Genomic DNA, 20,460 nt, shown 5'->3' on the forward strand with positions numbered 1-20,460 from the left:
GAAGTGGTGCAGCACCCTTATTAGGGTAGACTGCCGTAATATTTCCTTTCAGGAGGTTTCGAACCGCACTTTAAAACGCTTGTCGTTGCTCATTTCCAACGGCTTATACCTCGTCAATCCTCGTTCTCATCCGCAACCCTTATCAAGCTGTGGCAAGAACGGCTTTGCAACGACCTAAATTCGCGGTTAACGATTCACCGATGATGTTTTGCTCGATTGACAAATCGACCGACCACCACTCTCGAAACCTGTCTGTTAACAGTTACAACGTAACAGAAGCTGCACACCCTGAACCCGTTCCTCGTTGATTGCTATTTAGCGATTCAGAAATTCATATTTCAAAGGGAACGAGAACTTTGACGTTCTTGCTCGAATTTGCTTGAAAATCAACGGAATGTAATGATGATTTTGGAAATTCTAGACAGATATGTATTATGAATCATTCATTTTGAAACTGGTACAATTCCACCCCGGTTTCAAAATATCAAAAGATCTGCGTTTCGTTATAATTAAAAACATTAAAATTCAAAGAAACTTTTATGGGGTATTTACCTACACGAGGTAGTAAGTGGAAAGCTTAATTTAAAAAATAAAACAGTATTTTCGGAAATAACATACATTTCCAAAATGGAAATTCAAACATTAATAATTCATTCACGAAAATATTATTTGGCTCTGTTTGTTGAGATATGTGTAAACAAAAGCACAACATTATTAGTTTAGTAATATATTAATTAGGATTCGACGATCACTTGTAGAAGTATATAAATAATTAATTATGAAAGGATATTAATAACTGTAACGGGAACTTTCCTGACTTTTTTCATCTTAATATCTCTAAAACTTGATATTTTGAATTAAAATTTTACAAAAAGAAACCAAAATTTGAATAATAATGTTCTACCTTTTTTCATCATTAAAAAATATAAACTGTATAACTTTTGAGCAGAGAATTGAAAATCTTTTGTAACCATTTCCATGTACCCTTGAATGTCAAGTGCATGTACGTATCCAACGGAATTTAAAGCACAGCTGTACTTGACTTGCAATGCTGATATCTTTTTGAATATAAGTCGTCGAGATACTAAACGACTTCTAGATAAGTCTCGAAGATATTCAAGATATATTTGGCGTTTGTACGTATCGAAACCGCGCCCTACATATTTCCTGATAACATTTCTATCAAATGCACTTGTGCCACGGCAAAGGAGAACGGTACAATCGAGACAGAATGTTCTTTAGTAAATATACTAGGTGTCGTGTAACTAGTTTTATCAACAGAAACGTAACGCGATTTTATGCGAGAAAAGAGGCAGGAAATGTAGAAGAAAATTTTGAAATACACCCTTTCCTTTTGGAGAAAATGAATTTTGAAATTTACGTACAAGGTATTTTAATAAGATTTAATATTAATAGCCATTTTTCTTTTTTCTATTGCATTATCTTCTCGTTTCTTAATTAAAAGAACTTGGGAGGTATTAAACCAAAGGTATTCTCTGAACGCTTATAAAACGAAGCTGACGTGGTAGGAAAATGTTAATCGTAATATTATACACCTCATCTACAAGTTCTCTTAATTCTCGCTGAATCTATATCAGCCAGTGTTACCGTGCATTTGCATAGTTTTCATTGAGATTCCCGGATAGAGAATGCAAAGGTACATAGCATATGCCTGGATCTCATCACGTTGGTGTGTGAGAAATACATACGTATTAGGTGAACGTGTAACGGGTGTCCCGTAATTTGCATAGGTGCACCATATTTCCTGTTAGCTAGCCGGGCGTTGATTAGTTATTGAAGACTCGGTTGTATTAGAGCGTAATGTACGCAATTACTAAGTTGGTCGACTAAACACCGGCATATGTTAGAAAGCCTTTCGCATCCCTACAAGGAACTCAAAGGATCCTTTACAAAACTTCATCGAACTTCTGAATAATTAACGACTTATTAAAAACGTCTTCTTTGATATTCTAATTAATTTGTAAGTTCATGCTTCATTAGTCTTTCATTTTAGAGGGAAAAATAGTCGAAAAAATTACGCTCCTGTTTATAGCAGTGGTTCTTAACCTTTTTAAAATCACGGAACATTTACAATTTTACAAGATTTTTGCGGAACACAGTCATACAATAAAACAGTATATATATATTCTTTATATTGCATAATAAATAAATATCACATACGTAACAGGTTATATATCAGTTAATAGCAAAAAAAGCCAAACAAAAGATATTCATTGTCAGTTTCAAACTCACCCAAGATGGTGGCCAACAGGTTACAACAGTAGTGAAATTTCGGAGCACAGCATTTTTGATGTTTGCCCTTTCATGCAGTCGTTCAGTATAGTCAGTTGTTAACAAAACACACCTCGAAACACTTTTTTAATGTCCAAAGATTTAACTGAATCGGTAAAATACTTTTCGAACAAACGATATACGATGCACGACCGATGTAACAGGCACGACCGATGCGTCACGCACGATTTGATACTTGAGACAGAAGCCGTCGTCGTAGGAATTCGAACCGATGTTTGTTGTCATTCGGGTATCAACACAGTCACGTTAGACGCGCTTAAGCCGAGCTATGCTTTACTTTACCGTACATATTCCGTGTTATTTTTTCACTTTAGTTTAGTTTTCAGTAATTCCTTCAAATACGCGTCTGATTGACACACGAGAAACTACGTGAAGTGATAACCGGAAATCGGTTTAGAAAAGTACAACCGGAAACAGTTACATTTCGATTTTAAATTACAAACAAAATATAATTATTTCCATCATACGAATTATTTAAAAATATAAATAGGATTTTTAAATATGTTTAATGTATAACTCTGTTTGTAAAAACAATTCATTAAATAATGATAGTTATGTTAGAATTTACTGCTTTGACTCACGTGACATGACGTCATAGTAATGGCTGACCTAGGACAACACGTGTTCGACGATTTTACAGTAGTGCTACTAAATTTTAAAAAATTGATAATTATCAGTAATTATTAATATCAATGGTGTGTTTAAATCGAACAACAATGTGAGGGGAAGCTGTTTTGCTATCTTCAATGAATAGACGTGAAAAAGGTAAGCTTTTATTTTCGATTGAAGTTGAGCGTTGTAGACGGCAGATGCATTTGTGAGCTTCATTTGTACATCTTTTTCATTTATGTAGCAGAACTAATTGCGCCGTTCTTAAATATCGATTTCCTGTAATTACTTCATTAAAAATTAGTTATCTATTACAGCGTTTTCATTAGCGGTGTCATTTAAAGTGAATGAAGGTTTCCCTTTCTCTCTTATATTATCTTTTACTTGTTGCGGAAAAAAAATCCATAAATCAAATATCTGTTTAAAAGAAATTTTAACAATGAATGTAAATATCCAGGAAATCGATGAGATCTAAACAATTCGTGCTATTATCTTACGATTAGTATTTATAACCTAAAAGTATGTTTACAAATTTAATCAACAAGACTGTTCACAATTAACCTTTTATTTGCTCCAAAATACTATACAAATTTTAATGTCAATATTTAATTATATTTAGAAAATTAATCCAAATGATTAGATTGTTTAAAACGTTTTGAAATTTGAGAGGATTTAATAAATACTCGATATGCTCGAGAGCCATTATTGGAGTGAACAAAAACATCCGTGGACAATATAATGGTAGGTAATTCAATTATTACAGGAGGATGCACTATAGCCCAATTGATATCGAATTTATCGGTCGTCGAATTTGAGTGGCTCGTCTTGTAATTTCCATTGTAATTGGAAGTTTAGTACTGCGTCTTCTTTGGGTTCAGTTCCGGGGGTCGGTTATCGAATCTGCATGGTTCGTTTGATTCTCCTCTTGTTTGCCTCTTTTCCTTTTCAATTTCCACATGATTCCTATTAACTTACAAGGTTTCTACGTTCATTGCAGACGAATTTCTTTTATTTTTGTTAACTGAAGCCTCAATATTTCCTTTCTCGTCTTGATTATCGCAAATCATCGTATCAATGTTCATACTAAAATAAAAAAAAAGAATATATTTTTCTAACTGAGGTTCAAGCGAGACTGTAGCCTAGTTCGGCGAATTCAGAGGCGTTTCGATCGGGTCATCGAAATGAGGTAATTCCGAGGCGGCTCGGTAAAGCGCATTTGGGACGTAGTTACGTGAAAATCCACGATTGCAGAAACGAACTTCTCGCCAGGGTGTAACTTCTTGCCCTCTTCAGTAAAAGAGCGAAGCACGAGACCCGAAGCACTCGCGTGTCTGTGAACTTTAACGACTCGATGGTATTATGAGCGAAGTCAGCGTTAGGTGCACTCTCTTTTCGCTCTATCCTCTTCTGCTACCCTATAATCGTGTCCTTATTTCCGTTTTTCATCCTAGTTTCGTGTGTTCTCTTAGAAGAGAAAAGATGGATGAGAGGCGAAAGGTAGAAAAGAAATTGAGCCACTTAGAATGTCCCGTCGAATGTCTTCTCTAAATGGAAACATCGTCCCACTTCTAATAAAGGAATGGAAGAGTTTATTATTCTCTTATCGGATTGATAAACATGTTTATTTTTCTACCAGATCTTTTCTTCGTTATGTTATATGAGCATATGTCTCCTGTATAGAAGATGGAAGTTTTGATTGATAGTTTAATAATTATTGATTATATCGCTAATCGAACGTGATACTATTATCCTTGTTAAAGTTTCACTCAGAGTACATGAAGTCTTGTTTTGTTTGCTGGTAAAACATTGATCAAGGCGGTTATTGATCTACCGTCTTAACTTAAGTGGGTAATCGTTCATTTCCACTTATCATGATTTATTATTTCATTTGGCTATTAAGGAGATGGGGACAGCCCTCTGTAAGGGTATACATTAAGAATATGTGTCGAAATGTAACAAATTACTTGAGAAAGAACTTGAATAATGTGATAAAAAAAGTTTTGTACGAAAAGATTTGAGTTGGAATCTTTCCTCTTTATATAAAATTCAATTCTGCTGAAAATATATTCCTTTTGCAAGAAAAAGCTTCAATTAAGTTGCTTTATTATTCCATAAATTTTAAAAAATGGAGACCTTGAAAATTGAAATGAAAATATTAATAATTGTTAACGTAATAAGGTACGTCTATTTTCCTAGTAACAGCCAACGTGTTGATTTCCGTTAGTTTAAACGTCATGTTCACAATGTATGCACAACTGTCCCTGCCAAGCAGTGATAGGACAAGTTGAGTTAGAAGCACCATAGAGGCTAGAATCCTCGTTTGATTAGGTTCGTTAATGCACCTGCCACTGTCTGAATTGGGATAGACTGATATTCCACAGTAGACCACCGAGGACACTCTATCCTGTCGATATACGTTATTAGCTCAGATCAGCGAATCACCATTTTGCATACTATAGAAAGGATTTTGATCGTGAAACAATGGCCGTTCCCCTGACACGTTGCGTGTTTTAATTGGCATCGTTATGGGACATTAATGCAGTTTCTCATTATGTCAGCTCTAATTAATTTTAATATCATTAGAGAATTTTATCCAATTACAAAGCAGTAACATTAAAATAAAGTTTGTTTTTATTATAACCAAGGATAAAATGAAAATGTTCCAAGTACAGGATAAAATAATTATTTAGTCTGTTCATTGTAATTACTTCTAATTAGTGTAATTAAAATTTAAGTTTGAGAAGGAAGATAAATTTTCCATCGCGGTTTACTAAATATGAAAAGTGATTTCTTTGATTTAAAAGGATCTAATGTCTAAGAGGATTATCAGTAAATGGAGATCAAAGATTAGTTCCAGAAAGTTTTATCCTCAGATTTTACTCCAGATGAAAGACTAAATCCATTTCTCAGTTCTAACCCCTGCATATTCCTTCACCCTTCTTGAATTGCGATTCGTTTATCCGCAATTTTCTGATAACGTTAAACTCATGATTATCTGTCTTTTATACTTGCTTTGATAATTATAAAATAGGATCTTTGATTTAATTTTCTTCGTCAACTGCTTCTTTATTAAACGAAATTTTTTATATAATTAAAATTAACACATTGAATTTACCATGATTCAAAAAAGAATTTAACAAAAATGTAATGTTATATATTATAAAATGTTACGAGAATAGATAGTCTCTCTTTTCTCACATTTTATTTTAACAGCTGATTGATGTATCTCGTTACCCCTAGTAGAATAATATTAAGTTATAACTCAGCCAGCTCTAATGGAAAGCATATTAAAGAAGCTTTCAAGAAAATCGAATTAGGTGGTTTTCCTAATGTGCTGTACACTCGACACATAAAACCTCTCTTCCACATTGTATCGTATCACTTTGATACCTGCAATCATTTTTCATAAGCTTCTTCATAACAGATCTTCTGTATGAAAGATTATATGAAGTAGAAACTTAATTAAAAAGATTTGAGATTTCTTCACAATTATTTGTACACAAGCGTAAATAATTTGTAAAATAATTAGATTATTGTCATTCATATTTCTGCAATATTTCTAATGCTAAATTATATTTCTAAATGCCTTTCTGAATATTTATATGTACAGTATTCACATAAATCTAAAGTTAGTACTAACACAAAAATTCCAGAAAATATATAAGGTCTTTTTTTATTGTGAATTATGAAATGAGAAAAATGTTAATAAGAAAGATGTAATTAATCGAGGGTGGAATTTAATACAGGTCGCGGTATTACTAATATTTATTCAGAGAGTCGTGTTTTCTTCAAACGGTTTGGCATCCTCAGAGAACCGAGCAAATATTCCTTATATAGGGTGGCACTTTGGGGTAAATTCAGGTCACACAAGCAATCGAGAGTGTATTAACTAGCTCTCAACGAGAATTGAGTTACGCCAGGAGTTCGTGGTCTCTGATCGAAAGCCAGTGACGTATTGTAAACTGAAGGTGCAAAATTTCACCACCCCTTCGACGTAAATTCACGTTAACGTACACTAGAGGAAAACAGTCATTTGTAACTATCAGCTTTCATTGGCAACCTACTTTACAATTTCAACATTTCTCCCTGCTGATTTTATATCATTCACTTAAACTTTTCCATTTTATAAAATATCATTTATCACTTGAATTATTTAAACGTAGAAAATGAACGTTCATTTTATTAAAAATAATTAAAAATTCATATTGTCTTTACCTGAAAATCAGAAAGAAGGAAAATTCAAAATTAAAAAACCTTGAAAAGGGTACCAAGAATTTTTTAATAAATTTTCCTGTAATTCAATGTTATTCAGCAAAATATGTATGTTGTTCGATTGATGGAAACATTGGTGGTGCTGGTCGAGGTACAACCGTGATGTGTTGTAAACTTGGGGCGCGAAACAACCCATCTCTACGTGCTGGGCTCAATTTCACTTTGACGTGTTTTATATTGGTCCCGAGTTACTCAGCGGTTTTACGAACCACTATTTTTCGCTTCCTTTTTTCTCTTTGCACACGTACACATCGAAAACCCGAATACGTGGACGGGAACGACCGCGGTGTAAGTTAAAAGTATTTTTACTTCCATGCAACGTGCTAATGGTATGTTTGTAATAGATAAAAAAGGCCGGCTTAAACTTTTACACAGTCATTGTTGCTTATGATCCGAAGCGAAACGTAAAGTAAAATTACCTCAGGGATTTTTAATTATTTTTTAACTGCTATCTAAGAAGTTTTCACTACCGAGAGACATACGATTAAGGGAATATTTTAGAAGTTTTCAATTTAGCTTCTTCACGCTACTCTGTTAACTTGATTTTAAAACGTTTTAACTTTTCTCCTTAGTTGGCCATATTTTTAAGTAAATTGCTTCAGTGGTATTGAAATATTCTGGTGGTTAAATTACTTTTTATTCCAGTTTGTCTAATATGAAGTCATTTATTCATTGTGATGGAATTTTTTCAAATTTTCTCTGTTTTTTTACAAAATTCTTAAATATTCCTAATTTTAATTGGAAATTTTCGTTGCAGAAATTCATTTTTTATCTTCTAAATCATCCTCTCCTTACGGTTGCCCTTTCATCAGTCGATTCTCGGGTTAACAACAAGATATTGGTTTAATTAAGCTTCTGCGAGTGAAATCGTGTGAATCGCGTTAGCCGGTGCGCATTAAAATGGAGATTCGATCCCTTTTAATTACGACGGTTCCCATTTTGAAGGGAAGAAACAAGATTAAGCATCGCAGCCGATGATTTCAATGCTTAACGATCAATCGGTGCACACATCAGCACGTAAAGCATAATTAAACCAATAGGAAAATGAATATGTATGTTGTGCTTATCAAGAAACGATCGTTAAACGATTCGTTTTCATGAGCGCATGTGTTACGCTTCTGTTGGCCAATTTCGCATGCTCCAGAAATTGAGAAACGTTATTCCATTCGTTACCATTGATTTCATTTGTTAATCGTCCGTTTACGTTTAGCGTGTTCCATGTGATTGGATGAAATATGCACCATTGATACATGGATAGTGGATAGAGAAATGAATTTAATTTCGATAAACACTGCGATGAAAATGATTCAGCTTTGTCGAAGATTTTACAGAATCATCGGTTCTTCTAAGTTTGATTTTATATAAATATTTTGACAAGCACATCTTTGCAAAAAGATGAGAAATATTTTGTAAAATCATCGAAATCAATGATAATCATTTTTCCAGTCATTGGAAAAAGAGTTGATCATCAAATACCCAAAAGTTGTACGTCCCTCATCCCTCGCAGACTTTACATTTCAACATAATCTCCTCATCGTCTGCTCTTCTACTTTCTGCTCTTCGCCTTTGGACGAACTTTGGGAAACGCTCTAATTACGTCCTTCAGCGAAGAGAATGGAGACTTAAAATTAGTTGCGAAACCAGTGATCCAGTTTCCTTCTGAAGTGAAGACCGTATGCTCAGATTCTCAGCCTGTTTTATTTCCCCTTAATATTGTCGGGGTTGGAGTGCAGCCCCAGGACACGTTTAATCATTACAGAGAATTAACAAGAATGAAACTGATAAAGTTGGAAGATCTATGCATAAATTTGAACATTTTCCGGGAACCTTCTTTAAGGTGACATCGAAACGTCTTGGGACGTCTTCCCTGTTCGATTAAAGGAACGTCGAGTGGAATCCTACGGGACTCGATTAGCTTTCCTTCCTATGCTCGTCTTACGACGATTCTCAACCAAGGGAAAATCGGTCAACCGTTTTAATTAATTCCCAGCCGTGCCGATTGACAGTCGCCCCGAATCCAGCCGGCCCTCCATCGAACCCTCTGTGTCGAGTGAATTCAATTGAATCCAACGGAGGTGACTGGGTTTTATGTTTATGAATATTGCAGGGACGGGGCACGTGCTATTTCTTCCGGGGGAAGGAAAATTAGAGGTAAAGTTCCGAATTATCCTACGGGGAATTGGACACGGAAATCATTAAACCTTCGGCTCCTCGCGTGCGTTGCCGCATTTATATTGCCTAATTCGTACCACTTGCACTTTGAATAACTTCCCTTATCGTTGCACGACATTTACATACGTTCTCGTATTATCTTCAAACACAGCAGTGAATTATTAAAGGGTGTAGGGTTATTTTATGGAGCTCTGCGGCAAGGATTTATGACTGAGTTCGGATATAATTTTAATCTTCGTTGCAATCAGTGTTGTTTTGAAATATTGTAGTCAGTTTTTACTCGAAATTTATTTTCCTCTGAATTCTTGTGATTTAATACCAGAGTATACCTGATTAAAAAAATTAATTTAATTTTTCTGTGATAAACAGATTTAATTTTTGAGTATTAATTTTTTCTCTTATTATGTAGTATATTACAATTGCTATTTTATTTTTTTTTGTTATTATTATTTTTTGTTGGCAAACTGAAATTCGCTTACAACAGGCAGTTAACTTGGCGAGTTACGTTTTTATTGTGGGGTTTCTCAGCAAGGTTTTATAACACAGTTACTGTAACTTTTTATCGTTTTGTACCTCGGCAACTGAATAATCCTCTCTTTTTTCAAGAAGTTACTGTAAGCACAATAAAGCGTGCACTGTAACCTAAGATACAAGATTCTTTCGTAAATGAAACGTATAATTTAAGAGAATCCACCGTCCTGAAATAGATAAAATTCAGGAATTTTTTAATAGGTAATTATTAAATGAAAATATTTAATTAGAAATAACTTTTAATTCTGCATTCCCATTTTTAAGAAGTGAAAATACATCTTCCTTCAAAAATTCAATCTATTTGAATAAAGAACACGAAGTTAATAGACTAGCTGTAATCAGATGAAATTGAATGAAGTTTGATGTTCGAAGTGAAAATTTTTGAGTGAATTTCAAGTTGGAGGGATTGACCAGTTGTCGAAGTGGATTTCGTTTCGCGAGATTGATCGTTTTACTTGAAAAGTAGAAAAATGTTCTGGCTACGCCTCTCGGGGATACGTAGATTTCTCGTTACGTGTGAGCGAATCGAGGGATCAAGGGGCAACTCCACCAGCTTTCTTTTCACGACTTTTCTCTTGAATTCGGTTTGCTTTTGCATACCGGTGCACTTTGAAAATTCGTTCTTGTCGCGGCCATACCTCGAACGACAAGATTGCATGCATTTGTCTTCTCTCCAAAGGAACGAGACCTTCTCAGTTTTTTCGCGAAATCTATCCTTTGTAATGTATACCGGAAGTCGAAGATCTGTTTCGGAAAGAAAGTAATATCGTGTGTCGAAGTCACGTTGTAAAACCTGGAACGCATTCGTGCAAAATAAATAAAAATTCTACGAAACAAAAGATGATATATTTTATGCAATATTTCTTTATTGGGAAGAAGGGATGGATTTGATTATAACAGCTAATCTAAACAAGTGTGGAACACGTTCTAATTAGTAATTTATTTCAAAAAAATCTTTATAAATATAAAAGTCCTCAAATTAATTATTTGATCCATATCTTCCTTATTTAGAAAAATTTGGGTCCAGCAGTGGATTAATTCTACATAAATTTTAATTATATGCGTATATATTAATTACTTATAAAATAAAATTTAATGAATATCAATTTGTTTGACACGTTTGGAGCGAAAGGGTTAAATACAAACGTTCTGCGAGCAGTTAATAGAGTGTTAAGGATAAAATTGTTTCCAATTACAGGAATGGAATGATGTGAACATGCGATGGAACGTGTCGGATTACGGGGGAGTACGAGACCTTAGGATTCCGCCGCATAGACTTTGGAAGCCTGATGTTCTCATGTATAACAGGTAATTTATCACCCCTTTCATCTCTTCAATATTCATAGAACAATCTGTTTTATATCAAACACCATGCTAAACAGTGTCTCAGCGTAATGAGCCTTTCAATAATGCTTGCATGCCTCTAATAGAGCTTTATCTATAAATATTTGCAAATATTATGACACTATCAAATCATGTTAGAAGTTAACTATTTTTATAAGAGAATTTTAAATCATAGACACAGATAAAAAATTCATAGTTTTACGTTATTAATTAAATGGTAGTTTTAATTTCGTAATAGATTGCCTTCAGAATTATGAAATATGCATTGTACGAAATTGGTTCAGATTTACAAATTGAAAACGCTGTACCTCCAAGTAAAGACTGATATAAAGTCAGCTGCATAGCAGCTGAATCTGACACCAAAAACGTCCCGTGAATAATTCGTGTTACACGATGGGAGCAATAAAGTAGAATCTCAGTTAACCAGCTGCTTTTCAAGTAAATAGAATTAATATTTATATCTTGAAAATCCTTCTATGCTACTCGATAAATATTCAGAACAGAAAATGAAGTCTCGTAAAATTGAATCTAGTACAAATATATATATTTTACATTGCAATTTATATAACAGAAGAAAAATAATAGGGGTCTTAAAAATATTTCTTCGCAGAATTTTCTTTAGATATTTAAAAAATTTTCCATACTTTTGGGAATAAAAAATCAATTCATGAATAAACATTCGTTTTACGCTGTGTTCGTGTGGAATTTGAAGAGGCGAAGTCTATAAAAAAGAAAGGGTCAGAGAAAGAAGAGAAAATAAAGAGTCAAAGTGAAAAAGTATTTCACCCGGAAAACTGATAGCGACTGTAAATTGAAAAGTGTCATTTCGAGGTAGCGAATCTTTGCTTTCCAACTTTGCAATGGATGTAGTCAGCAGAGGGACGTTAGTTTCTCTGGTGAAATATATTGCCACCCCTTGTTTCCCTCCAAAAATTCAAGTGAACTCGGCAAAAAAAAAAGGACCCAGTGGCCGTTGCTTGTCAACTCTTTTATTCGACCCAGAAAAGGCTACGTGATTCGAATACGTTCGAAAATTTCTTCTTCTCCATAAAATCAATAACGTTTTGTAGTTAATCTTCCACATATATTAATTCCACCCGTCAAAATTCACGGATCAAGTAACTGTTTATACTGGTAACACATGGAAATTGCAGGTATTGGTTATACAAGCATCAATAGAGAATTACGATAGGAACTTTGAATCTGTCAATAGATTATCCGATCGATTGGTTTGTTAATGAAACATTAGACTGATGAGGTCGAAGTAGAAAATCTTGTTTGTTTTATTTAAATCCATTCAGGACTATGAATTAATTTCAATCCACTGAAAATTGTAATTAATAATATTTGATAATTTTCATGGAGTTCGTAAATGACTAATTAAACTTTATTTGCAATTTATAGAAAGCTGAGTGTTTGAAAGTTTAACAGGTTGGGTTCCTTGGGGGCTTCCAGTGACCGGTACCATACATTTAATATAATCGAGTAATTAGAAGAAATTTTTAAAAATATTATATTACTTACCCACGGTATTAAAGAAAAAAAATTGTACTTTGAATAATTGCAATTATAGTGTTTGAAAAATTCCATTATAAAGAGCTTTTAATATTTGTAATTCAAATTTCTAAAATTGACAAAAATATTTGATTTTTTTTTTTTTTTAAATTATCAGTAGATCAATTATAAATCCTTCAAAAAAATTTAATCATGATCATTTAATGGTTAATGTAAAATAGTTGAATAGTTAGCTGTGTTGTAATTATCTCCACGTTATTAATTTTTGATATGAATGCAGCTGTGATCGTGTCACCATGATTCTATTATTTTCTGTGGATCGTTTACACGCAACCACATGTTTGTTAGCTCAGCTACAGATAATTAAGTTTATACGCTGGATCCGATATTAACGCGTAGCTACGTGGTATCGCGTCAAGTCTCAAATTCGCTTTTAGAAACATTGTGCACCATGAATCTATTAAATCTTTGTCGACAGCTACGAAATCCAGTACACTATCGCTTTAATCAATCTTTAATACAACCTGTATATGTACATGCAATTAGTCACATCAAACGCTTGCATCTGATATTAACCCCTCCTTGAATGTCCAAATTTACTTCCATACATAATTTTCTGATGCCATTATTTAGGCTCGAGTACCGTTTTACCGAATTTATTTCGCAATATTTAAATATTTGATAAGGTAATGATTATCAGTAATTTTTATCACGGTATTTCATCAATTTTTTCATTTAAATTTTCATTTAAATCCACCAGCATTTTGATCAATATTTTCTCTAAAGTAAACTGAAAATAATGAAAATCTCTCCGAAATAACGAAACAATTAAATTGTTTCTAAATATTCCAATGAAACGTTGGAATGTACACATGAAATGCGCAGAATAATTATGACAATTTAGTTCAACTTTTACACCCTACACTTGTTGCAGCTAATTGTGACGTGTTTACAACTTTATGTTCCACCGTGCAGTTGCAACATTTTGTTTCCAAACAATATTACCTATTTTCGAAAATAAATTAATTTGTCTTTTAGGAAACATAAACAATACTGTTTTAATTTAGTCACAGCATATTTTAAATGGAAGTTGGAATAGTTATTAGAAAATTTATATAATTAAAATTGAAAATCCGAAGAAGGGTTACAGAAAAGTAAGAAAATTTTGAAAAAGCGAATTTCTCTGCTATTTCAGAGAAACTTACTTTATAATTTTACAAAATTATTTCTCAATCTCTCTGCAAATACAGAAATTTTCAGTTTAATTTATATTCCAGTGGTCCCTTTTTTTTTAAATATCCTGTATTTGGTGCAACCACTGTTGGTCCATGTTTGAATGGAATGACGGTCGTTGAACAACGTGCATCGTACAATTGATCTCAAACGCAGCAGTCGATATTAATCTTGGTGTGCAGGTAATAGCTAGTCGTACCGTGGGGTCACTCTCGAAGATGGCACACGGTTGAATCGCGTCGAGGATCGATGAATTAGCCGCTTTGTCGCTTCGTCACGCCGCGTTTCTCGCGTGTTCCACTTTTCATCGGCTCCTGCCGACCAAGAGCTAGACGTTCCCGTTTATTATGTTGCGCTTCAACGGGTTAAGATATATTAGAGGGGACTGTGTAACGTTCTTCCGATTTTATATCAACAGTATATCGATCTTTCATCCCGTTTACAACAGTTAAAGATGTTTATACCAAGTTCAGTTTCGAAGAAAGTTATTGTAAAAAGTATTATTAATATTAGTAACATTAACCCCTTACAAATAAAGCACTTAATTTCAATTTTTCAATAAAAAAGCTTTGCAATTGCCATTTCAATAAATACGTTATAGTATAAAGGGTTGAAAATTAGTCAAAGTTTGCCACCCTCCAATTAAAAGTAAAATAATTTTCCTTTCGCTCTGAATCGTTTCATAGAAACTCATTTGATAAAAAGAGAAGAAAAAAAAAAAAAAATACAGAAAAAGTTTATCGAGACAGTCAATCCGTTAAGAACGATCTAGATTCTGAACTATTAGAAGTTCCTGGTGGCAGCGGTATGTGGGGCAAAAGTGGGACGCCGGGCCAAGTGGGTCAGTCGCATTAAAAACAAAGCCACCGCCACCATTTAAAGGGAATCAGGAAAAGTATCTCCCCCGCGCGGAAATATATTGTCGGAAAACGCTTGCGGCCCCTATTGTTTTTAAGTAGGTAATGTATCGGCTGCAGGCCGGCATCGTATTTGTCGAATTAAAAGTTTAGTTTAAGGCGTATTAAAAGGAACGAAACCGTTTCCGGTTGGATATCGTATCGTATATCGTAGCGATTTTTGCACGTTGCTGCACGAACTTTTTCTACTTTTCACTTTTTTCCACCCTTGCTTTAGTTTCCGTCGTCGACTTTCCTTTTAGAAGTAGTTTTAACATCTTGCCAAGTTTCTCTATTCACCTTCATTAGAATCATTAGAATAAATATTATAAATCATTAGAAGTAAAAGAAACATATCTTTAGAATTTGAATTTTGCAAATTTTTTCCTAAAAACCATCCCCTCTTTATTTTAGAAAGGGTGAACTAATTGTTATAAACATTCTATAGAATTTATCAATGAAGTTAAACATATTATTTAGCAATTAAAATTTCACGTATTTTGGATTTGCACGAGAGTTCGATTAATTGAAATTGGAATATTAAATGTGTATATATTACCATGTTTAATTAGTACATCGATGCAATCAATTAGTAGTCCAAGAATTGTTACAGTAATGAATTCCATCTAGAGTTTAGTGTGTTAATAATGGAGAATGACCTGTTAGGGTGGAATTAATTGAGAAAATACTATAATACAATAATAGAATTTAATTAACTATTCGCTAATTTACTGGAAAATTGGAAATACTTAATTTGTGGTCAGGGTAATTTCAATATTGAAGTAATAAATAAACATAAACAGTTTCCAATGTAATTTAATTAATAATCTATTTCCCTCAAAATGAAATAATTAATAATTAATAGTTAGTTCGGTGAGCAGCAATTTCGACCTAATGATCGGAATTTCTATCAATAATACTTAGTTTTTTCAATATTATTCATAATTAGGCAATTAATATCGAACGACCCAGATAGACGTACAAAAATGTACCATACCAATTAAAAATTCAAAAAAATGCACTTTACCGATGACATGTTTTAATAGTTAACGAAAAGATTGCAGTGTATCACAATTTTTTGTTCACTCCCGGTAAGCTTAACTCCTTTATGCCGTATAATTGAAGTTGTTAACTTTGTAATTAATTAAAGTAAATTCGAGCATGCATGGCCGTCAATTATGGCTGCGCGTGTCATTAAGGTTACCAAGTGAAGTTTCCTCGTTGCAACTCTCGACAATTTTTACAAAAATAAAATGTGCAATGTGTGTCAACGTAAAGCAAATGATATTTTTTGCGACGCGATTTGCACTGAATCTTTGTTTCGCTGAAACGTCTGCCTCATAAACATGTGATGCGCCTAGCACACGTGTACGCTTAACTTATCGTTTCTAGCTTATGAAAATATCGCCTCAATAATTTTTCCACTCTTTCTTTCATTTTCTTTACGGTGAAAAAGAAATTTCGTGGAAAATCGAGTAAATTGTTATCATTGGAACAATCAAGTGCATTAAAATGACGAATTTTGAATTTCTTATTTTAAATTACAATTATTAATTTCTTAATGATAGTGGTTGGGTTAATTATGGCCTAGACAGTTTTAAATTCAACTTATTCATAATGGAATTATCTTTAAGAAAATAAAAAAATTCCAATGGTTCAAATAGATAACTTTTGTGAGATTGATAAAATAATCAGGCAATGAATAATTAATGAAATTTTCGCGATTACTTGGTGATTATTGGGTAACGAATCCCGCAATGGAAGGGTTAAATTCCAGGGTACAATAAATTCCGGCCAATATAAACAGACTGTTTGCATAACGCCGCATATCTAATTTCCATTTGAATAAATGTCGACTGTCGCGCGACTTTTCATCCTGGTCATGCAGTTTGGCAAATAAACGAATGTTTGCTGTCACAATATTTCTCGTTTGTGTATCTGGAACGCTTTCGAAATCATGCGTTCCTACCATTTTCATAAATTTCCTTCCCGTTAATTACCAGTTCTGCTCTTGGCACAGCAAACGAACCTTTTCCCCTTTTTATTCCGCTTTCTTTCCATTGTAACCCTTTCTTTTTCGCGCGACAAACGACCACTTTGTTTCAGTATGTATATACACGTTGATCGTCGGTTCTTACATTTTCAATTTATTAATTGAATCTAGAATCTTTTAGTCTTCAATCTTAGCAAATTAATTTTGGAATTGAGCTACTAATTATTATTAAACATAAGTTTGCTTAATTTTCAAATTTGAGCTTCTAATTTAATATCTTAGCAGTTCATAGCAATCAAGTGGTAATTAAATAATAGAAATTATTATTATACAAAGTGATTCGTTATTGGTAATGAGAATTTCTATTATTAATTATTCAAGATTTTGTATTTTAATTCATTTTCTTTTTACAATAAAAAAGAAAGAATCAAAAACCGTTTAATCGGAAGCTGTGGAATCTGCAAACTGATTTGCGTGTCTTCAGCCACGGGGGATCAAAGGCAAAGCAAACTGTTTCAGCGCACTTGCGGCCGGGTTTCTGTCACAAATTAACGCGTCTTGTGACGACGTAATCGGGACGCGGTTTTAAGCGACATATTTTTCTGAATATTCTTGATCACTGATCGCTCTGCTAACCGTGACAGAAAATCAAACGTGTATGTGGAAATTTAAACGATAGATCTTTCAGAGAAACAGTCGTGTGAAATACTGTATCCAATAAATTATCGAATCAATCGTTACAATGATTTTATTTTTGTTTTTTTTTCATAGAAAAATCTATCTGAATTTATTTCCAAATCTATTTCAACAAATTCTAAATCAATAGATTGTAAATAAAATTATGAAACAGTTGAATTATTCTGCAGCTTGATTAAAGGCTCAGGTTCACTTTTAATTAAACTTCGAGCAGGAAAGAAATCTATCAGGAATATGGACTTGTGATTCAATGGTTTATTTAAAAATGTCGTTTCTGGTAATGATATCCTGTAAACAATCTCCTGGGATCAGTAAATCCTGCTTCTTGTTAATTCCTTTTCCCCAGCTGTATTTATCAAAGTTTCCAGTCTAATTAATGAATCTCGGGTTTCGAACACAAAGCCAGCGTCGTCAAACGTTCAAGTACCGACGATAAAATGAAAGTAGAACGAAAGTCGTTTAATCCGAGTGCACGGGTCACCAATTAACAGTATCAACAAATGACCGACTGGACAAACCGTTTTCCTATGGCTCGTATTTTCTGGATACGGCCATTTTTTCCAAACATTTGTTTCCTTCGATTTTCCAAAGATTCCAATCGTTATTTACAACTTTCAAAGAATTGAGAAAATTTTTTTAATTTCCAACCTTCTAAATTTTTTAATTTCTATTGTAATTCAGACAATTCACTGAGATTTCCACAAAATAAAATAAAAATACTGCTCGTTTAGAAAGCTGCAAAGCTGAAGGTAATCTTAAAACAGAATTTTAGAAAATAATTAGCTCCTGGAAAGCAGAGCCATGCATTGTTTATTGCTAAGAATAGGCAAATTATAATACTCGTCTCTGTCCGTAATACCTCGTGGAGTACTTTTAAGGAATAATTTGGAAAAATGTCATCCGGAATTTTTTTTTATTTGAAAACTAAATATAATGTTTATAATACGGTGAAAAGAGTTTACAAATTTTTGGAGAATTGTTCGAACAGTACTTGTATAATACTCGTGGAGGATTCATGAGGAGCAAAAACGCAATCACTAGCACTTTCCGGATGGAAATGCTCCCTGATGAGACTGTTACCGGTCGTTTTCCGGACCGGACAAATGACCCTAAACGCATTAAGCTTGTTTCACCCTGGTCCGCATGACAATTCAATAGCTGTTAGTCGAATTTTTCTCCTTCACACGGTTCATTATTCTTCATAACATCAAAAGCAATTGAAACGATAAACGATAATTAATTTTCATCCATATATAATTTATTTTTAGAAATAATCAGGACTTGTTGATTGTGAGTCTAAAAATATAATAACAATCAGCTCTATTTATCGCAAAAAGTCCTGTTTTAGAAAATAGATATTTCAAGTTCCAAATAAACGTTTCTATTCAACAATTCTCATTCGTTTTAACGATATTATCAATATATTAATAGCTGATCAATAATAGATAGCAGCACTTCGAACAACCCCTAGAACTCCGTACTTCAACTCGATGAAACTATGAAAAAACTGATGGAATAACAGCAGGAATTCAGGTAACCGTGAACAAGTGGTCGTCGACGAGTAGGATTTCGTTTCGCACGACCGGCTTCCGGGGTCGGTCGCAGCCTGTCGGTGACTCGATATTAGGCCACCGTCACAAACACTGTTCCCCTCTTGTGCAGGCGCGTATAACAGAGATATCCGATTAATATGGCATAAATATTGTTTGAAGTAACTCGAACGGTACGCGGACGGATGGGAAAAGGTCGAGCAGTTTGAAGGATGTGGCCGCTTAATGCATGACAAAATGAGTTTACATTCGCGACGAGGATAGAATCGTTTTCGACGGCGTAGGAAAGCGATAGAAAGAGGAAGCTGTACGAAGGCAGAGAGGAACCATGAAGTGGGAGGGTTTAGCAGTGCTGCTGGATTCGACTGCATAGGGAACTTGGAACACAGCCAAAGGCAATATGCATTAGCCATCGCGTATTTTGAAATTCCAGCCAAAGCAGATTAAATCCGTATCCCTGGACCCCACTTCGGGTACCATGTTGGGCCTCGTCCTCCCGCGATTCTTTCTTCAATCCACTCTGTCCTACTGTCCTGTTTGCGGATACATAATGAACACCGGCCCTCTGCTCGGTACCTCACTCGATGCCTAAACTTTTATAGCGTTTCGATTGCCGCACTAATCGATATGCGGTCACCCAAATCTCCTGAACACTGACCGGGATTCGTCGTGCATCGGCTACTAATCATTGAACGGTACCCCTGTCTCTTCGTGTCCTGTGGTTTTCCACTAAAAATCCATTTTTTTTTTTTCTCTACCCTTGGTCTTTATTTATCATCATCAGATCTATTTGCGCGAATGGCGACTCCAGTTGTATAATAATTTTCTTAATCTAAGATTTCATGTACCATAAGTGTTATTTCTGAATCATCCTAGGCTCTCTAGCTAGAGTTTCGAAACTTTGCACTAAATCCAAGGGGTGCGGACGTTGAAAAATGTCGTCAGTTACAAATGGCAGGAAACTCGGCGCTGACACTCGAAAGCAGCAAGGATAACGTTAAACAATGTCATGTAATTTAAACAGGAAAGTTGAGACATTCGTTTTCACGGAAAGAATCGGAGTTGTAGAGTTCCTACGGTCGGGAACGTTCAACCTCTGCAGTGCTAAAACATTCACGACGTTTAAAAATCACTCGGTCGGATTTTCCGTATTTCGGCAAAAGGATTCCCAGCCGTTGTAGAGCATCATTGTGAATTAAATAGCTACTTGAACCGAGACACCATTGTCGATCTGAAACTCTACCGTGCAACCGGCTCTGCAGATATAACTCCATTATTGCGCGACATTTGGCAAAGCCAGTGCCGGTAGATAGTTCTCGAAAATGTTCGGGGATTC

The 20,460-nt window shown here is 34.3% G+C and overlaps 1 protein-coding gene and 1 long non-coding RNA gene across 9 annotated transcripts in view; one reads left to right on the forward strand and one right to left on the reverse strand.

The window, feature by feature from the left end:
* The window catches only part of LOC117604300 (uncharacterized), a 104,968-nt gene extending 102,285 nt beyond the window's left edge, over positions 1-2,683 (reverse strand). For 3 of the 4 annotated variants that reach the window (XR_004581412.2, XR_004581411.2, XR_004581413.2), the window contains exon 1: positions 2,254-2,683. This is a non-coding gene — a long non-coding RNA (uncharacterized LOC117604300). The remainder of the gene's footprint in view (positions 1-2,253) is intronic. The other variant, XR_004581409.2, reaches the window with a different exon arrangement.
* Positions 1-20,460, forward strand: part of nAChRa7 (nicotinic acetylcholine receptor alpha7 subunit) — a 138,711-nt gene that overhangs the window by 94,164 nt on the left and 24,087 nt on the right. For 4 of the 5 annotated variants that reach the window (XR_013062344.1, XM_034324199.2, XM_034324200.2 and 1 more), the window contains one exon: positions 11,096-11,205. Coding sequence is in view for 4 of the 5 variants with exons in the window: in XM_034324199.2 (XP_034180090.1) it covers positions 11,096-11,205 (110 nt within the window). In the remaining variant the exon portion in view is untranslated. Of the gene's footprint in view, positions 1-2,841; positions 3,079-11,095; positions 11,206-20,460 lie in introns of those variants that run through there. The other variant, XM_034324201.2, reaches the window with a different exon arrangement.

This window comes from Osmia lignaria, chromosome 7 (assembly GCF_051020975.1).
Source record: "Osmia lignaria lignaria isolate PbOS001 chromosome 7, iyOsmLign1, whole genome shotgun sequence".
Classification (NCBI taxonomy): domain Eukaryota; kingdom Metazoa; phylum Arthropoda; class Insecta; order Hymenoptera; family Megachilidae; genus Osmia; species Osmia lignaria.